General features: G+C 41.8%; 1 protein-coding gene across 2 annotated transcripts in view; it reads right to left on the reverse strand.

The window, feature by feature from the left end:
* LOC135112572 (kin of IRRE-like protein 3) overlaps positions 1–15242 on the reverse strand; it is a 39119-nt gene extending 23877 nt beyond the window's left edge. For both annotated transcript variants that reach the window (XM_064027033.1, XM_064027032.1), the window contains exon 1: positions 15078–15242. In XM_064027033.1, the coding sequence (XP_063883103.1) occupies positions 15078–15227 (150 nt within the window). In that variant the 5' untranslated portion in view covers positions 15228–15242. The remainder of the gene's footprint in view (positions 1–15077) is intronic.
* Positions 15243–20098: the final 4856 nt, after the last annotated feature.

Consider the following 20098-nt stretch of genomic DNA (forward strand, 5'->3'; position numbering starts at 1 on the left):
AAGCGTGAACCGGGAGGACCAATAGAAGTGACGGGAGGCTTGCGGTGAGCGGGAGGGAGCGGTGAAGGGCGAGAGGGCAAGGTGTAGACGAGAAAGAGAGAGATAACAGCGGAAGAGGGGAGAAGCGAGAGGGAGGGGAAGAAAAATGGGAAAGGTAAAGAGGAATGCGAAGGTAAGAGAACAGGGAGAAGTAAGTAGAAATGGGAGGAAAGGATCAAGTGACGGGAGGAGGAGGACGTGGAGGAAAGAGAGGAGTGGAGAAAAGGGAGGTAGTTAGAGCAGCCAGGAAGGAAGGGGAAATGGTGAAAGAAGGAAGTTATGGGATGAAAGAGTGAGGGATGAAGAAATGCAAGAGAGAGAGAGAGAGAGAGAGAGAGAGAGAGAGAGAGAGAGAGAGAGAGAGAGAGAGAGAGAGAGAGAGAGAGAGAGAGTGTCTGGAAAAAAGGTGAAGGTCAGACAGGATGAGATGAGTCATGGACGTATGGAAGAAAGAAAAAAAGATGGAGAGAGATGAATGAGAGAAAGGTGAAGAAGAGAAAGAGAGCAGGGGATGAAAGATAAAGAATCAAAAGGAGGAATATTACGAGGGGAGATGGAGAGAAATGAAGAGTGAAGAAGCGGTGGAGGAAGGAAGAGGAGGAGAAGGAGGAGGAGGTGGTTGAGGAGGAGGAGGTTGGGCAGTATGGAGAGAGGACGGGAAGGAAATTGAGAGGAAAGAAAGGCGAAAGATAAGAGGGAAGAAAAGTGGCAGCGAGATTGAGGTAAGACTGGGGATAGAAGGTAAACCAACGATTGGAGGAACAGATAAAGTATTTGTGTGTGAGAGTTGTAAGCAAAGTCAAGAGGACGGAAGAGAGAGAGAGAGAGAGAGAGAGAGAGAGAGAGAGAGAGAGAGAGAGAGAGAGAGAGAGAGAGAGAGAGAGAGAGAGAGAGAGAGATATTATTTGAAATTCCCCTTTTTCGTTTTTTTTTTCACAGATTAATGAACACATAACACATAAATATATAAACAAACTCAAAATCAACTTCCTAGATTCACATGTATACAAAAAAAAAAAAGTAAATAATGGAAACAAGCAGATTATCTCCTTCGTGTTACATAGCCCTCATCTCGTAACATTTGCCTTAAACACCAGATGCTCACGTATTCCTGTTGTTTCAGTTTACAGCGAATCTTAGAATGCAAGGAATATTGTTGGTTTTGCGGGCAGGAGCTCTGATATGAGATGACTTTTCTTCATTCATTTAATAAAGTCTAGGAAATAGGAAACGGTTTTTGTTGTAATGCTTGACTTCACCTTTACTTTGACCTATTTAATGATTAACTCCTTTTCTGCTATGGTCGTTCTTTTCTTTAACATTCAAAGCTCTCAAAAAAAAAACTGTTTACATGGTCGCACAGAGAGGAAAGAGAACATGGTGTTGATTTTGTCGTTTTTTTAAGGCAACAAGTCTATTTACGAGCGTATTGCACCAAAAATAAGTGTTAAGTAATTAGGGAAACAATGATTTAGAAGTGAGATGGTTAAATGTGTCGGCAACAAACTCTAACACATTTCTTCATCCTTTGTGTGTCTCGTGCGTGTATCAGCGCGTGAAGGCAAATCTCGTGTCGTGTTATTGGTATTTCTTGGTATCCGTAGAACATGAAATTGTGTGTATTTTAAACTTTTCCACGTGCCATCATGATTTCACTTTCCGCACGCGTGACGCCGAGACTTCAGACTGCGGCACGATGAAAACACTTGATCAAAGGGAAGCTTCTGTTTGCACCACGACTCAAACTGAAAAACCCAAGCGGGGCTGAAAGTGATGTCATCCCCTTAAAACGCTGCACCTAAAATATGACCGCCTCTTGCTTCCCTCGTCAAGGCAGAGACCTGACTGATGCTACGGCAGTGCTTGGCTGTAGTACTGCGCTCACCATTCACACTGGCGAGTATTTTTTTTTTTTTTTATTATATAATAAGAGGGGTTGTGGCTAGGGCAGCATAAACAATGAAAAGGAAAGGCCCAGTGAGTGTCAACCGTTTTACTCCTGTGTCTGTTAATGTTTAGAGAAATGAATAATTGGTTTTCACAGACTCACTGAAAAAAAAAAAAGGTTTATTTTGACTCTCCTAGGCCACAGAACTCTTCGAGACATTGTAATAGTACAAAAAAAAAAAAGCGTCTGAAGAGCTTGATGTGAATATACAGTAGCAGAGAGACTTAAATCTTCGAAGTAATTAATGATAATCAATTACGCCAGATGAGCTCAACACACACACACACACACACACACACACACACACACACACACACACACACACCTAGGGAAAACAAAAACACAAGTACCGCCCACCCACCCACCCATCCACACAAAAAAAAAAAAAAGTAAATGAAATAGATAAATATCACGAAGCCGCCTAATGATTATGGGGAAAAAATGTTATGAAATAATTCCCCTGCACAAAATTAACGCGGGAAATAAATAACGCGTGGTGGAACTGCATGAATGAATGAATGAATGAATGAATGAATGAATGCCACTCAGATTAATGGTGTTTTTAAAGGAAGGTTACTCAATTGATGGTGTCACTCAGATTAATGGTGTTTTTAAAGGGAAGGTTACTCAATTGATGGTGTCACTGTGTTAATGGTTTATGGTGCAGAAGACAGTGTACATTAGAGATTGAAGGTCATACTGATTGATTACTCTCTCTCTCTCTCTCTCTCTCTCTCTCTCTCTCTCTCTCTCTCTCTCTCTCTCTCTCTCTCTCTCTCTCTCTCTCTCTCTCTCTCTCTCTCTCTTTCTCCTGTTTATTGGTTTCCAGTTTTCTATTTTAAGCTCGTGTTATTTTTCATTAACCTCCTCCTCCTCCTCCTCCTCCTCCTCTTCCTCCTCCTCCTCTTCCTCTTCCTCCTCCTCCTCCTCCTCCTCAACACAGCTTCCTCTCTCTTTCATTCCCGCCATATTTATTACATTTATATTCGTTCCATCTTTTCTTCATCTTTATCACCTTCTATCCATCATCTTTCCCCTTCTCTTCCCCATTTCCTCTTCCTCCCTTCCTTCCTTCCTTCCTTCTTTCCTCCCTCTCCTCTCGCAGCTTCCTCCCCAGTGAGTGAGGCTTCTCCCTTTCATCTCCTCATCTCCCCTGCTTCTATCTGCTCCCTATTTCTTATCTCTTGTCCCTTCTTCCCCTATCTTTCTTCTCATCTACTTCCTGTTCTCCTTTTCTTCTTCATTTCCCTCCCTTCCTTTCGATCATTCTATTTTCTGACTTATTTCTTTCTTCCCTTCCTTTCCCTTTCCTTCCCTTCCTCCTATCCCCTTTCTCTTCTCTCCCCTTCCCCCTTCCCTTCCTTCTATCCGATTCCTCTTTTCTTCCATTCCCTTCCTTTCCCTTTTCCTTCCCTCCCCTTTCCTCCCTTCCCTCCCCTTCCCTTTCCTTCCCATCTATTAATTCGCTCCGTCAAGTGAAAGATGAAAAATAAAATGAAAAAAACTCTTGTCTTCTCGCTTGAGTCATCTTCTTTAGAGAACTAACTCTCTCTCTCTCTCTCTCTCTCTCTCTCTCTCTCTCTCTCTCTCTCTCTCTCTCTCTCTCTCTCTCTCTCTCTCTCTCTCTCTCTCTCTCTCTCTCTCTCTCTCTCTCTCTCTCATTAGGTGATTCCTCCACAGCCTCCTCCATCTTCATCTCCGCCTTCACACCTCCTCAAGGTCGTTTCCTAAAGTGGTATCCTATCTCCTCCTCCTCCTCCTCCTCCTCCTCCTCCTCCTCCTCCTCCTCCTCCTCCTCCTCCTCCTCCTCCTCCTTCTCCTCCTTTCGCGAATCCAGCTCAGGCTCAGAATTATTTTGGTCAGTGGAAGGAGTATCGTAAACTCACTCCGCATTTTCTCCACTCCTTGCCTTGTTCTGACTGATCCACTTCGGGTTTCGCTGATTTTTCTACTCCCTTATTTACGTGTCCATCTCCCTCCCTGTTTGTACGTGTGGGTTTTCCGCCCGTGAGACTCTTAAGTAATGAGTATTGGGTTAAAGAAAGGGTGGATGCGGAAGAACAGGGAATGGGAGGAAGTGAATTAGTTACGTTGCGTGTGTAGCTGTGAATGAGTGAAGGCAAGGTAGGTGAGGTGAGGTGGAAAATGCAAAGATGCGTTGAATGTGTGGAAAGAGGAATGGTAATTGAAGATGAGAGAAAGTGATAGGGGAAGTGGAGGAAAGGAGTTGACTGTGAGGATAAATGGTGATGGAATGGATAAACAACAAAAGAACGAGGGATTGTGCGTGGAAAGTACACCAGAAAGTAAGAAGGAATAATGAAGGATGAGACAAACTGATAAAGATGAGGGTAAGAGAGAAAGAGGAAAGTAAACGTGAAATAGGAGGGAATGATTATGATGGAAGATGATAAAATAGCAATAAAGATAACAGAAAGAGATTGAAGACGAAAAGTACACCAGAGATGGGAAGAAATGGTGAAAAGTGAGCTATAAAGATAAAGTAAGAGAGACAGAGAGAAGTAAACTTGAAATAGGAAGAAATTATGATGATGGAAGATACGACACAGCAATAAAGGTCAAAGTTAGAGAGAAAAAGAAGAAAGTGCAAACTTCATAATGGAGAGAAAGAGCTGAAGAGATAAAAGTAAGAAAGAAAGGAGGAAAATAAACAAATAGAAAGAAACGATGATGATGATGATGATAATGATGAAGGAGGATGCGACACAACAATAAAGGTCAAAGTAAGAAAGTGAAGAAAAAGAAAAGAAGAGAGTGCAAACTTCAAAATGGAGAAAAATAATGATGGAAGATGAGAAAAGAGCTATAAATTTAAAACTTAATTTATATTTTCTTGCTTTAATTGAGTAAGAGAGGAAAAATCTTCTCTCCCTTTCACTTCCTTCCACTTCCTTCACTGCTCTTGGAACTTCCTCTTGAATTCACACACCTGATTAAGTGACAAGTGAAAAATGGACCAAATACCCAAGATTAGCACCAGGAATACTGCCATGTTCTCCGTTTTCCTTATCTTATGTGAGTTTGTTCTTTTTGTCTCGTCTTTCACTCGTCCCCTTCCATCCACTTGAGTTTGTGATGGTGAAATAAGCTGACATAATCCTTGCTCTCTCTCTCTCTCTCTCTCTCTCTCTCTCTCTCTCTCTCTCTCTCTCTCTCTCTCTCTCTCTCTCTCTCTCTCTCTCTCTCTCTGTACTCCTTTCTTGTTTTTTTCTTTTTTTTTGGTTGGTTTTTGTTGTTGTTGTTGTTGTTGTTGTTATTGTTGTTTTCCTCCTCCTCCTCCTCCTCCTCCTCCTCCTCCTCCTCCTCCTCCTCCAGATCATCATCATCATCATGTCAGGCGGTAGTGACGGTAAGCTTCGACTTGGCTACCCAATGCTCTTTCATCTCTCCAGTCTTTAATGCACTTTTCTGCCTCCGTCATGCACCGCCCTCTTAGCCCCGCATGAACCTATTACCTAAAACCTCTTGTTCGCTTTGATATCTCTTACCCTCCGCTCGCCAGAATGTTAACCCTTTCAGCATTACATCATCATTTTATCCCAGACACCACTACAAGGTTTTATGATCTTTGGAGCTGTTTCCTTTTTTCTTTTTCTTTTTCTGAATCAAAGAGGTAAATGCACGTAATTTTTTTCATATGGTAGAATTATATATGCAGTTATACTATTATTTGTTCCATTTTGACTAACAGGAGGTGATCATATGATGGTTCAATATTGTCCGTGGCAATAAATGCCTTAAACTTCTAACGTCTCCCTCAAAAATCTGCGGCAGTCTTAAGTGCTTTTCTTTTTCTATCTATATATACATTTTTTTTTTTTTTTTTACACCTCGTAAAACTCCTGAGATTTCTTTCAAAATCCCGAGGAAGTCTTAGCCTCTTCTCTTTGTATCTCTTCCTTTCAGGCCTTGCATAAAATCATCTATTATTAATCAGAACAAAGTAAACACGGATGCAACTTCACCAGGTGACTAACTTTGGATAATTTTTCAACTACCTCTGAAAACTGCCATCCAGAATATATTAGAATCCCAAGTTTGTATCCAGAGTATAATGAAACTAAAGCCGTGGCGCTGAGGTAGTTAAGTAGGAGATTAAGGCACGGTGGAGTGTAGGCGTGTCCTCAAAGGCTTTCACACGCATTCACGAGCATTCAAGTAGCGCTTTCTTCTCTGGTGTTGTGCATTCAGCGTCGACCCACTCACATCTTGCTTACCTCACTGCCCCGCTCCTTCATTCCTCATTCGCCGCTCTCCTCACCTGTCCTTTCTCGCCTTTCTGTGCTCTGTGTGTGTGTGTGTGTGTGTGTGTGTGTGTGTGTGTGTGTGTGTGTGTATGTGTATTTTCCAGCAGCTTCATCTCACGTAACGCTGTGGCATGGAATTCGCTTTGCCTCTCTCTCTCTCTCTCTCTCTCTCTCTCTCTCTCTCTCTCTCTCTCTCTCTCTCTCTCTCTCTCTCTCTCTCTCTCTCTCTCTCTCTCTCTGCGACAAATCTCTTGCTTCTCCTCCCCCTTCCTCCCCCTCCTCCTCCTCCTCCTCAACCTTCTCCTCCTCCTCCTCCTCCTCCTCCTCCTCCTCCTCCTCCTCCTCCTCCTCCTCCTCCAAGTATGCATCCCGGAGCCTGAATCACTTCCATCAAGAAAGCAGAAGACGAATAAAAGCCTCTTATTCTTCCTCCTGACTCTTAGTAGATGAAAAGGTAAACCATTTATCGTCCCTCTTACTCCTCTTACTCCTCCATTTACTTTGTACTGCACTCTCCTCTTCTCTCCTCTCTCCTATTCTTGCTTCCTTCCTTTCTTTCTTTCTTCCTTCCTTCCTTTCTTTCTTCCTTCCTTTCTTTCTTCCTTCCTTCCTTCCTCCAGCATCCAACTTGGTTCTTATTCATACTAATGTTATTATTATTTCCTGAAACGCTTTTTCTTTCTTTCTCTTCTCCTTTCTTACTTTTCTTCCTTCATTTGCTTTTCTCTTTTGGTTTCCTTCATCTTTCTTCCCTGTTCCTTTTTTTTATGGATTTGTTTTTTTCTTCCATTCTGTCCTTTCCTTCGTTTTCTTTTCCTTTATTTTTCTTAAGTCCCTCATCCTTTCTTCTTTTTGTCTTCTTCCTTCCTTGAGCCTTCCCTTCTCTATACCCTTTCTTTAATCCCTCCTTTTGTATCTCCTCATCTTCGTCTCTCTGCGTCTTCCCTCTCTATCCTTCTGTCATTTCTTCCTTCTATCTTTATCCTTCTGTCTCTTCCCATATCCGTTTCAAACCTGTTCTTTCTTTCTCTCCCATCACCATCTCTCTCTCCCATTCTTTTCTAAACCTCCTACTTCCTTCTTTCTCTCCATTTTCTTTTGCATTCTCTTTTTCCCTCTTCCTCCTATGCTCTCCTCCCCTGTTAAACCTTCTCTATCCTTCGTTATCTCTCCTTCATCTTCTCTTCCTCTCTTCTACACCTTTTTCTTCCTTCTTTCTGTCCTTAATCTCCCTCTTGCTCCCCATTCTCCATCCCCTCACGCTCTCATCTTCCCATCCCTCTTTCTCTCTCTTCTTCCGTCTCTCTCCCTTGTTCCTCCTCCATCCCCTCACGCTGTCTCTTCTCCCCTCTGATCCTCAAGGGGGAGTGCCGCGCGAGTCCTCCACAGTCTTAGCCAATGCGATTTTCATTCTTTGGTGGGTGGAGAACGATGGAGCTTTTGAAGAGAAAGCCGAAGTAAACCCCGCTGCTCTCTGAAACTTTACACTTCTGACCACGGCTACCTCCTTTTCCTCCTCCTCCTCCTCCTGCTGCTGCTCCTGTTGCTGTTTCCGCTTTTCTTGTTTTCTTCTGATTTTCCTTGTTTTTTTTTTTTTTCCTTCTCCTCCTCCTGTTTTTACTTTTCTTCCTCCGCCTGCTACTGCCTGATTTCCTTCCTCATCCTCCTCTTCCTGCTTCTTCTACTTTTTCTTCCTCCTACTCTTACTTTTTACTTTTTTCACTATTTTATTCTCATTCTCTTCCCCTTTCTTTTCTTCTTCCTCGTTCTCCTCCTCTTCCATTTTGTTTTTCTTCCTTTTTCTTTTCTGGTTTCTCCTCCTTCTTTTTTTCTACCTTTCCTTCCTTCCTTCCTTCCTTCCTTCCTTCCTTCCTTCCTCCCTCCCTCCCTCCCTCCCTCCTCCTCCTCCTCCTCCTCCTCCTCCTCCTCCTCCTCCTCCTCCTCCTCCTCCTCCTCCTCCTCCTCCTCCTCCTCCTCCTCCTCCTCCTCCTCTTCTCTGGCTTCGCGTTTTGTCTGACTTCCTCAACTTCTGCTCTACCTCCTTTTCTTCGTATCTCTTCCTCCTCCTCCTCCTCCTCCTCCTCTTCCTCTTCCACTTCCTCCTCCTTTCCGTTGGTTTTACTTCCTCATCTTCTTCCTCTTTTCTGGCTTCTTCTTTCCCCCTCCCCTCGCCCCCCCACAAGTTGTTTCCAGCGACGTAGTGTTGGTGACCTTGTTTCCTTGCTTCCTTGTTTCTCTTTTTCCTTGTTTTTTTTTTGTTTTTTTTTGCATTTTTTTTTTTTTTTGTTCTTGTGTTGTCTTGTGTGTGTGTGTGTGTGTGTGTGTGTGTGTCTGTTATCTGATAGTTTCTTTTATATGTTTCTTTACTCGTTATGATTTCTTCCTTTCTTTTTGTTTCTTCTTTCCTTCCTTCCTATCTCTCTTTAATTCCTTCCTCTTTTTTTTTATCTTTGTCTCCTGTCATTCCTTCTTTTCTGCCTCTATTTTTTTCTTCTTGTTTATATTCATTTTCCCTTGAACTTCATCGCTCTTCACCTCCATTTCAGTTCCTCTACCTCTATTCCTCTTCCTTTTTCTCCTCCTCCTTTTTTTTACTTCTTCTTTATTTCCTATTTATCATCATTTACCTTCACTCCTCCTCAACTACTACTACCACCACCACCACCACTACCCCAACCACCTACTCCTCCTCCTCCTCCTCCTCCATCTTTCCTTATATCCTAGCATCGTATCTTGTGATTAGTGCTCCAGATAAGAGATCAAATCCCTTATCACTTCCCCCATTAGCAGGTCATGCAGCTCCCTCTTTATCACCCTTAGTAGCACGTCACCTGCTCCCCCTTCCCCTCCTCCCACTCTCACCACCTTCCTATTTACCTGATAACATCCACAATGGTTCATTTAATTATACGACGAAATTCTCACATCGATCGTAAAGGAAAGTAGTTTGTATTCACCTCTTTCTCATCTCGCTCACTTGTTGTTTTATTACTATATTTTCTTCTATGTTCTTCTTTGGTTTGTTTCTCGTAGAGGTTTTAAGTTGTTTTAGTCATTTTGTTCCTTTTTTTCTCTTTCTCTCTTATTCGTTGATGGTTTCGTAAATTTGTTTCGCGGTGCAGTGTTTTAGATATTCTGTAGTTTAGATAAGGCAAAGTGAACCTAATATTCGTTGTTTTTTGGTGCTTCAGGTCAGTCAGTATTTTTATTCAAGATTTTTTTCTCTCTCTCTCTCTCATATACGTTGGCAGGTTTTCAGATGCTTGTTTCCTGTGGTGTAGTGTTTTATAGATGTTCTGCAGCTTAACTAATACTCTCTCACTCTCTCTCTCTCTCTCTCTCTCTCTCTCTCTCTCTCTCTCTCTCTCTCTCTCTCTCTCTCTCTCTCTCTCTCTCTCTCTCTCTCTCTCTCTCTCTCTCTCTCTCGGTATATTGATGCAAACTTTTTTTGCACAGCGCTCTGAATGTTAACAAAGAACAGTCATAACAATCAGCGCATTAATCAGTCATTCAGTCAATCAGTCACTCTCTGAACTAGACTTCCTCTCTTCATCAGTATATTAGATTGCATCCCGCATTCACTTTAACCTTTACCTGTCCTCAGCATCCATAACATTTTCCAGTAATTGATAAAACTATTCAATTCCATCACCATCCATCTGGCTTCCTATTTGATAACTCCACAAATCTACTCTTTTTTAATTTCTCATTCATTTTACTGATCTCATATACATACTGGCTTTTACGTATCTTCAGTTTGTATAAAATCTTCCAATAATTCATAAAGTGATTGAGTGTTATTATGCTTTTTGTTTCCCGTTAAATAATTCTGTAAGTCTTTGTTTTTATTTTTAGGTTCCTGCCTTGTAATGTATAGGTGAAGCCCTTTACCTGTCTTGAACTTCTATACAAATTTTCCTGTAATTAATAAAAGTGTTGAATTTGTCATCTTACGTCTAGCTTCTTGTTTTTGTTTTTTTTTATTTCTTTTTATTCTTACTGTTCACTTCAAATATGTACAAATTTTATCTCTCCTCACCACCACCACCACCACCACCACCACCACACTAACGAAAGACCAACCACCCTCATCACATCGGTATCCACATCACGTAATCACTGCACAGTCCAGTATTTGCTCGCAACATTCAACCACCGCGAAAAAATAAATAGAAAATAAAATATAACAAGTTCACATTCTTCCCATCCCTCCATCCACACTGCCATCCATACCAGCTGATAAAGTCAGTCTGCTCTCTCATGCACCATTATTTCACAGCCACATAAAGCTCCCATATCGAACCCATTACTCCCTCACCACTAACTGATAGCGTATTCCCCCTTCCCTTAAAAAGCAAAACTGATAAGAGCCCCCTTCCCATCACCACCCATCTCCCATCACCCCGCGCTCGTTGATGAAGCAATAACCCTCAGTGTCACCCCATAACCAACACCCATTATATGTTTACCCACCCACTTCTCACCTGCCCTCCTCTCACCTGTCGCCTGCCTGTTACCCTCACTTGTACTCGTCATTAATAGAAAGGGGCTACATATTGTATATATAAACATGGCTGTAGCTATACAAATTGCACGGGTGTCTTGTATGTATGTAACTCTCTCTCTCTCTCTCTCTCTCTCTCTCTCTCTCTCTCTCTCTCTCTCTCTCTCTCTCTCTCTCTCTCTCTCTCTAATTGTTAATTCAGCTGCAAGCGTATTCGTAACGAGAATAATAATCTGCAAATCGGTATAGACCTCAGGCATTTATCGTGTGTGTGTGTGTGTGTGTGTGTGTGTGTGTGTGTGTGTGTGTGTGTGTGTTACCGCAAGCACAGCAGCCTGTACACACGCACACACACACACACACACACACACACACGTATACCTTTGCAATTAAAGATTTACCTGTTGAGCGAAAATTTGTATTGCAGCCTCAGTCAGTGCAGTGTTTAGTGTTATTAAAAAGCTTCACACACGCACACGCACACACACACACACACACACACACACACACACACACACACACACACACACACACACACACACACACACACACACACACACACATTTACAGTAATTGCATCATTCGCTGCCTCCCACATTGTGTTTCAATAGCACTGCTCTATTCGTCTGGCCTGGAGAATGGTTCATACGTAGATACATTAAAAGATAGACGCATTGACACACACACACACAGAGAGAGAGAGAGAGGGGGGTTGTTTATTGGCCTCAAATTTATACATATATACAGTACATGATTTAACATTTACATAAGGTCTGCATCCATTAAACGAAAAAAAATGCACTGCTATGGAACTATACACTCGTTTGATTATGGGAGTATTGGTGTAAACGAGAGAGAGAGAGAGAGAGAGAGAGAGAGAGAGAGAGAGAGAGAGAGAGAGAGAGAGAGAGAGAGAGAGAGAGAGAGAGATTCATGGATATTCAAACAGATGCGTAGATTGTACATGAAAGTATAGTAAATGATTATACAGTTGAATATAACACACGTAAGGGGAAATGTTCTCTATGGAATCCCTTACCTTACTTATATAAAAAGGAAGACAAATTACTCTGATAACCTTCTCTTTTTTTTTAATTCTAAAGGGAGAGGGAGACATTAGTGTGGCTTTATTGAATTATCTCCTAAAACCTTTCTATTTTTTCCTACTCTCCCTCTCCTCCCCATCATCCTTCCTATTTGAGTCCTCCCAGCTTTCTCCCCCTCCAAAACTCTCTGACGCCACGCCCACTCCTACGCCCACAAGGAGAGACGCTTTATATGGTAAATTCCTGAGTCTTTCTTTATCTCTCTCTCTCTTTTTTTTTAATTGTTTTTTCTCTTTCTCTCTGTATAGATTGTGACATTTCTTTCTGTGGTGAAGTCCTGCATTTCCTGTTTCAGTTTATCTCTCTCTCTCTCTCTCTCTCTCTCTCTCTCTCTCTCTCTCTCTCTCTCTCTCTCTCTCTCTCTCTCTCTCTCTCTCTCTCTCTCTCTCTCTCAGAATATCTTTTTTTCCTTTTATTTCGTTTCTTTGTTTTCTCACGAGTCTTATTTCATGGTTTCCTGGAAGTTGTGCTTTATTGTTCTGCTTCTCTCTTTCTCTTTCTCTCTCTCTCTCTCTCTCTCTCTCTCTCTCTCTCTCTCTCTCTCTCTCTCTCTCTCTCTCTCTCTCTCTCTCTCTCTAACTGTTATTATATTCAAATTTATCTTTCTAAGTTGGTCTCACTTTAATCTATACTTCTGCAACTCTCTCAGTTTCTCCTCCTCCTCCTCCTCCTCCTCCTCCTCCTCCTGCTCCTCCTCCTCCTCCTCCTGCATCATTTAACATTTTTCGCCCACCATTTATTATCTTCCTTCCGGTCTTTCCTTTTTCACGCTCTGTTGCCTTTATTTAATATTTTGCAGGTTTTAACTTTCTCTTTCTGTCTCTCTCTCTCTCTCTCTCTCTCTCTCTCTCTCTCTCTCTCTCTCTCTCTCTCTCTCTCGCTCTCGCTCTCCCCTCTGTTTATTTAGTTGTGTAAAAGTTTCTTATAATAATTCATTGTTGTATTTCTCTTGTTAACTTATCTATATCTGTTATTCATGTTTTTTGACGTGATTTTTTTTCTTTTTTTTTGGGGGGGGTTAAGTTTTTCCCGCATGGTACATTTTTTTTTCCAGGTTTTAATGCGTGTTTTAAAATTCTAATTGTTGTTCTTGTTCCGCCGTTTTTCGTATTATGTTTTTCATCTTGTTTAACTTTCTCTGCCTTGTCTCCAGTTGTTATTCTTGTGCATTTTTTATCGTCCTTTTTTTTTGCGTGTGTGTCTTTCACTTTCTTTCTTTTATATATCAGTTTTTTATTATTATTATTATTTATTCATTTATTTATTTGCTTGTCTTATTTCTATTATATATTTTTAAGTATCGCACTGACAAGGAAATAGAAACAAAGGAATAATAAAGAAAACACAAAACCGGAGAGAGAGAGAGAGAGAGAGAGAGAGAGAGAGAGAGAGAGAGAGAGAGAGAGAGAGAGAGAGAGACCAACCGACCGACCGACCGACAGACAGACAGACAGAGAGACAAAGAAACAAAGAGAGAATAATTTCAGACTCTTTATTTTATATTATTTCAAGTATCTCTTTGTGAGTGTCCTCTGTATGTAAGAAAAAAGAAAACGAGGATGAATAGCACGGAAGCTGACTGTCTTTGGGCGAGGATTCACTGATGGAAGTATTACAGACGGACAGAAAAAGAGCGTTTACAGAGAGAGGACAAGAAAAAGGGGTATAAAAGTAAAGATGGGTGAAAGGAATGACAACCGTTCTCGTCTCGTTTCGTCTTGTTTCGTCTCTTTTCGTCTCCTTGCAAGAGAGAACTTCTGCTTGTCTGTCAGTCTTCTTTTAACCTTCCCGTCTTGTCTTGTGAACTTTTTTTTTTTTCGATTTTATTTTATCGTTTGTTTCATCTTTACTCTTTTCTTCCTTGTTAACTTTACGACAGTTGTTTTATTGTCTTCTCTCTTGCTCCTTCTCCTTTGTTACTCTGTTTTCTCTTTCAATTCTGTTATCCTGTTTTCCCCTCTTCCCCCGTCTCCTTCTTCGCTGTTTTTTTCTTTTTTTTTTACTTATTTTCTTAACTCTACTTTGATTTCACTCCCTTTTCCTTATTGGTTATGTCTGCTATCCTCACCTACCTCCTTCTTCCTTTCTCTTCTATTTTTTTTTCTGTGTTTCATTATCCTCCATCTTATCTAGTTCTATTCCTTTCCCTCCTCTTTCTTTAGTTTTCCTGTGCATCATCTTCTTAAATCTCTTTTCTCTTCCTCTTTTGTTTTGTCGTGTTCCCTATTCATTCTTTTCCTTATCCTGACTTAGTAACCCTATTCCTTTTCCTCCTTTCTCTTTCCCTCTTTCCTTCTTTCTTCCTCTCATATTTCTCCCTCTACTGTTTCCTTGGTTTTCCCTAAGCATTGTTTTCCTTACCCAAACTCGGTTCCCTCTTCGTTTCCCTCCTTTTCCCCTTCCCTCTTTCCTTCTTTCCTTTCTCTCGTCTTTCCGCTTTTCCCAGCTCCCCTCCCGCCCTTGCCCAGGTAGGGAGGGTCCGTGGACCAGCCAGGTGCCCCTCAAGCAGGTAACCTCGTTAATAAGCCAACAGGTTTCCTCTTACCTGCTATTCACAAGTTCGTATGTTCCCTCGATGGCCTTTCTGTCGTTTTCTTTCTCCCCTTGATATTTTTTTCCTCCCTCAGTCCTCCTCCTTCGTCTATATTGCCATTCTCTGTCTTCCCTTCCTCCTTCCCTCTTTCTGTCTCTCTTTACCTTCAGATTTCACTATTATTCCTTCTATATGTATTACTTATTCATTCGTCTTCTCGTCTTTCCTTATTTTATTATTTTATCTCGCTTTCTCTCGAGTTTCTCTCTCTCATCTTCAGCTTGATATATTCAATTCATTTCCTACTTTTCACCTTTTCTTCGTCATTATCACCATTTCTTCAGTTTATACTCTTACTCATCTTTCCTTACTTATTCCTCTCCCTCCATCTCTCCTCTTCCTCCTTAGCTTGCAATAGTTCACCTATTTTCTCTCTTTTCCGCCTTTCTTTTGTCAATTTCTTTATTTCTCTCATTTTTATCCCCTTATTCGTCTCTGTATCACTCTTCCTCATCTCCCTCTTCTTCAGTTTGCAATATTTCACCCATTTCCTCTTTTTCCCCCATTTCATTCACTATTATGTCTATTAACGCGATTCTTATCCTCTTACCTTCCTCTTCCTTCCCCTTCTGCTTTCCCTCTTCCTGCGTAATGAACAAACACTCCATCTCTCGCTCACCTTTTTGTCTCCGAGTTGCCTCACGCCGCAGGTGAGGTTAGCCGGAATCCCAACAGGTGTGGTGACGTCCGTGGGAGTGGGCAGGAAGTAAGGGCAGGTGGGACACAGCTGATCTGCCTGCACGGTTCTGTGGGCTGCACCTGAGGGCATAGAGAGGGTGCGTTAGGGGAGGGTTGGTGTGTGTGTGTGTGTGTGTGTGTGTGTGTGTGTGTGTGGTTAGTGGGAGTGCAGCTGTGTCGGATTGTGAGGTGAGGAAAAGACAAAGGATAGTGCGAGAGAGAGAGAGAGAGAGAGAGAGAGAGAGAGAGAGAGAGAGAGAGAGAGAGAGAGAGAGAGAGAGAGAGAGAGAGAGAGAGAGAGAGAGAGCTCGGCAGAAAGAAGAAAGAGAAGCAAAGATTGACACAGACAAACAGGTTCATGCATCTTGTAGGACGCAAACGCGCGCGCACACACACACACACACACACACACACACACACACACACACACACACACACACACACACACACACACACACACACACACACACACACACACACACACACAGAGAGAGAGAGAGAGAGAGAGAGAGAGAGAGAGAGAGAGAGAGAGAGAGAGAGAGAGAGAGAGAGAGAGAGAGAGAGAGAGAGAGAGAGAGCATTCAGGTATCGAAAGGATGAAAGACAAGAGAGAAAGAAAAGAAAAGAAAAAAAGGAACTAAACACGCGGGAAAAACAGTAGTCGGCATGACAGAGAGAGAGAGAGAGAGAGAGAGAGAGAGAGAGAGAGAGAGAGAGAGAGAGAGAGAGAGAGAGAGAGAGAGAGAGAGAGAGAGAGAGAGAAAAAAAAAAACAGCCAACAAAACACCGATGCAAAAAACTCACACAGAGACGGACAGGATATTAGACAGACAGACAGGCAAGCAGTCACAGACACCTGAGCCCACAATATATGGTGTCACTCAACCTGTACACACCTGCTCTTGTTAATTAACTGACCCCCAGGTAGCACTTTCACCTGAATTTGATATTTATTGTTGAAGTAGATGCACACTCAACGTTTATTCCACTTGATAGCAATGTATGGCTTTGGTATATAAGTAAAAACAGGTGATTCTCTGCTAAGTGTGAGGGGCGTTCAGGGGGAGACAGACAGAGAGAACAGACAGACAGACAGACAGACAGATCAGAGCGAGATATTGGTGTGTCAAAATGTATGACGTTTTTGATATTGATAGAATTGTCTCGCCCCTCTCTCTCTCTCTCTCTCTCTCTCTCTCTCTCTCTCTCTCTCTCTCTCTCTCTCTCTCTCTCTCTCTCTCTCTCTCTCTCTCTCTCTCTCTCTCTGTAAGTTGTGATGTGTGAGGTGACTTGACGTGACATGTTACTTAGTGTGTGTGTGTGTGTGTGTGTGTGTGTGTGTGTGTGTGTGTGTGTGTGTGTGTGTGTGTGTGTGTTCGCGTTAAAACATTCACGGCTTTCCATTGTGGTAATGATTGAGCAATGGTTTGTGTAATAACTTCCTGTCCCTCGCAGTTCCGAAATTTTGTTGTATTTTCTTTATTTTTTTTAATGCTTAGTGTTGGAACTGGGAGAGGAAAAAAAGAAAAATAAAGGTTTAATTTTTCATAATTTTCTCATTCTTTTCCATTTTGTGCTTTCAGAAATCGTTGCTTTTCACCGCCAGATGTTTCTGCTTCCTCGAGTCAACAAAATGAAAGTCAAATGCAAATCAAATTAAAAGTTAAATTCATGGAAATGTTCTCTTTACACTCTTCTTAATGTTTCCAGTGCTTGCTTTTCCCTTTCTCCTATTTCCACTCTCCCCTTCCTTTCAGTCCATTCCCACGCCATTTCCCATTTCTTTCACCTTATCTTCAATTTTCCTCCATGTTATCTTCTTTCACACTTTTTTTTACAACCCGTTTTTCACTTTCCCAATTTTTGCTGCTTTTTCTTTTTTCTTTTTTTTTTTATCTCATTCACTCTCTCCGTTGCTCCCTTTCTGGTGTAATTTCCAGTTCCTGTCCCCTTCTCTTTTACCTTTCCTCTTCACCCCCTAAATTTTCTCCCCTCGTATCCTTCCCTCGCTGCCCCTGTCCGCAGAACTTCCTCCTTCGTTATTATAAGCGTTGGTGTTTTTATTAGTAGTATTGTTGTTGCTGAGGTTGTTGCTGGAATTGTTGTTCATTATGATTATGGCTTGTTGTTGTTGTTGTTGTTGTTGTGGTTGTCATTGTTGTTGTTGCAGCACTTCTATTTGTCTTTATTTTCATTGACGTGTTTCGCTCTTCTTTTTCACTATTTTTTTGCAACATTTTGATGGAATTGGTACAGGAAAGAATGCAGTTTTCCAACAATGGCATGAGGATTTGAAAACTGAAGCCATCATTTTGTATAATTATGCCAGAGAGAGAGAGAGAGAGAGAGAGTTTGTGTTTCCCCCTCTCACCAACACAAATGAACTGTGTTGCCTTTAATTACACCTTTCTAATCAGGTGTGTATTTTCCTCTGCGTAGCATTTCCATGTGTTTCCTTCCTCGCAACACTGGCTACACTCATTCATCCCTTCCCAGAACCATCTAATACCTAATTCCAATTTCCAATAGACGTTTTCAGAGCTTCCCCTCTTTTCGGAGCCCAGCAGATGACTTGAAGTTCCATTTAACCGCTCACACTGGCCATTCCAAGCATCATTTCAGGATCAGAAGCGTCGGATTCGTTTTACAGAGCGTCGGAATCCGCTTATTGGTAGAGAACACGACTGCAGGTGACGCATGATGGATCTGACTCCCCCAGCGGTCCTCTCCTGGTCCAGAACACTTCCAGAACCAAGCTGAAACCGTCCCTTTTACTTTTCCGGAACAGTGTCTCCTGCCTTCTCTCCCTTATTTCCCTTCCCTCCCGTCCCTCTGTCCCTCCCTCCCAGCTCAGGTTGTGTTTCTGGCACACTGGTGTTTCTACTGCTTTTCTATTTTCCGGTCTGCAGCTCGAGCCTTTCCCAATCCATAAAATGACAAGTGTGTTTTTGATTTTTATTTTTGCATCTGCCTCCGCCGCCCCCGCCGCTGCCGCTACCGCCGCCGCCAGCTCGCCACATCCCTCGTCTAGTTGTTATTCAGCTTATTCTTTTTTATCTTATATGTCTTTATGGCGTTCTTCGTTCTTTTTTTTTTTTTGTATATGTGAACCATTTTTGTTTCTTTTGTTTTTTTTACTTTTTTTTCTGAATCTATTACTTTTTTTTTCCTTTTTGATTTCTTTATTCGACGTTGAAGAAAAGCGTTTGGCTGTTATTCGCATCTTTTTTATATTTCTATTTCTTTTGTGTATTTGTAGTTTCTTGAGTGAGGATTTTGGTTAAGTGAAGCCTGAAATATTTCCCTTCCTGGACGCCCGTTTTTTGTTGAGGGAGAGAGAGAGAGAGAGAGAGAGAGAGAGAGAGAGAGAGAGAGAGAGAGAGAGAGAGAGAGAGAGAGAGAGAGAGAGAGAGAGAGAGAGAGAGAGAGAGAATGAACAGACCTACGATGAGAAACAGAAAAGAATAAAGAACAACAAAGTGACTGAATAAAGAGTGCAAGCCGAAATTGAATAAAAGTACGAAGAGAATTGAAAGATCCAGAGAGAGAGAGAGAGAGAGAGAGAGAGAGAGAGAGAGAGAGAGAGAGAGAGAGAGAGAATAAAGTTGGGATTTCAGGACGTGATGCGGGAAAGTGTGTGCCATCTCTCTCTCTCTCTCTCTCTCTCTCTCTCTCTCTCTCTCTCTCTCTCTCTCTCTCTCTCTCTCTCTCTCTCTCTCTCTCTCTCTCTCTCTCTCTCTAGAAAGATACAGTCGTGCAAAGAAATTGTCATGTTCTATCAAAATGTTTCAGAGAGAAGGAACAAAATCTAGTATCTATCTACCCATCTATCTATCTATCTATCTATCTATCTATCTATCTATCTATCTATCTATCTATCTATGTGTCTATCTATCTAGTGTCTATTGCATCACTATTTCTCCTTGATATTTTTTTTTTTTTTTGTAGCTCGTAACGTAAATAAGTTCATTCCTCCATTAATTTTCCTTGTGATTATATAAATTGACGGGCCTTCATGGCATCCCTTCTTGCGACAGTTGTACAAATCTTCCATTTTTCAAACTTCCGCCATTCACTCTTTTCTCCCAATCCTTCTCTGTCCCTCCAACTGTTTTTCTTTTTTCTTTTTTTTCGTTTTTGCATTCCTCCTTTATTTTCCCTCTCCCTTTGTCTCCCCTTTGTTTCTCTTTTTTTCCTTTCTCCACTACCTCTTCTCTTTGTGTGACTTTCTCCTCTGTTCTTTCCTTCCTTCCTTCCTCCTTTCCTTCCTTTCTTCATCCACCTCGTTTTCTGTGTGTGTGTGTGTGTGTGTGTGTGTGTGTGTGTGTGTGTGTGTGTGTGTGTGTGTGTGTGTGTGTGTGTGTGTGTGAGTGTCCCTTTACTTTATTTTTTTTGTTACTCTATAATTTCGTTGTTCTCATATCAGTTTTTCTTCCCCCTTTCAGTTATTTTCCTGCATTTTGTCTGATATTTTGTCTCTTTTCTCCCATCTACCTCTTTCGTAGCCGTGTTTCACTACTCTCTCTCTCTCTCTCTCTCTCTCTCTCTCTCTCTCTCTCTCTCTCTCTCTCTCTCTCTCTCTCTCTCTCTCTCTCTCTCTCTCTCTCTCTCTCTCTCTCTCTCTTTTCCTTTTCCTCTTTCTCTCTCTCCCTGTCTCTTTCTGTATCTGTATCTCTCAATTCATTGCGTAGAGAACCCTCACCCTATTTCTCTCTGCTCTCTCTCTCTCTCTCTCTCTCTCTCTCTCTCTCTCTCTCTCTCTCTCTCTCTCTCTCTCTCTCTCTCTCTCTCTCTTTTCTGTGGAGTATGAGAGACTACAAACGAAGACAATTCTTTACGATTCAATTCAGGACAACGCTGCGACCAGTGACGAAGGAGGCAGTAAGTCAGACCTTATTCTGTTATTATTTCGCCCTGGAAATATCTCAATAGCCTCAAATTAATGGCGCAGGTGAGAAGGGA

Source organism: Scylla paramamosain, chromosome 24 (assembly GCF_035594125.1).
Source record: "Scylla paramamosain isolate STU-SP2022 chromosome 24, ASM3559412v1, whole genome shotgun sequence".
NCBI classification, from domain to species: Eukaryota; Metazoa; Arthropoda; class Malacostraca; order Decapoda; family Portunidae; genus Scylla; species Scylla paramamosain.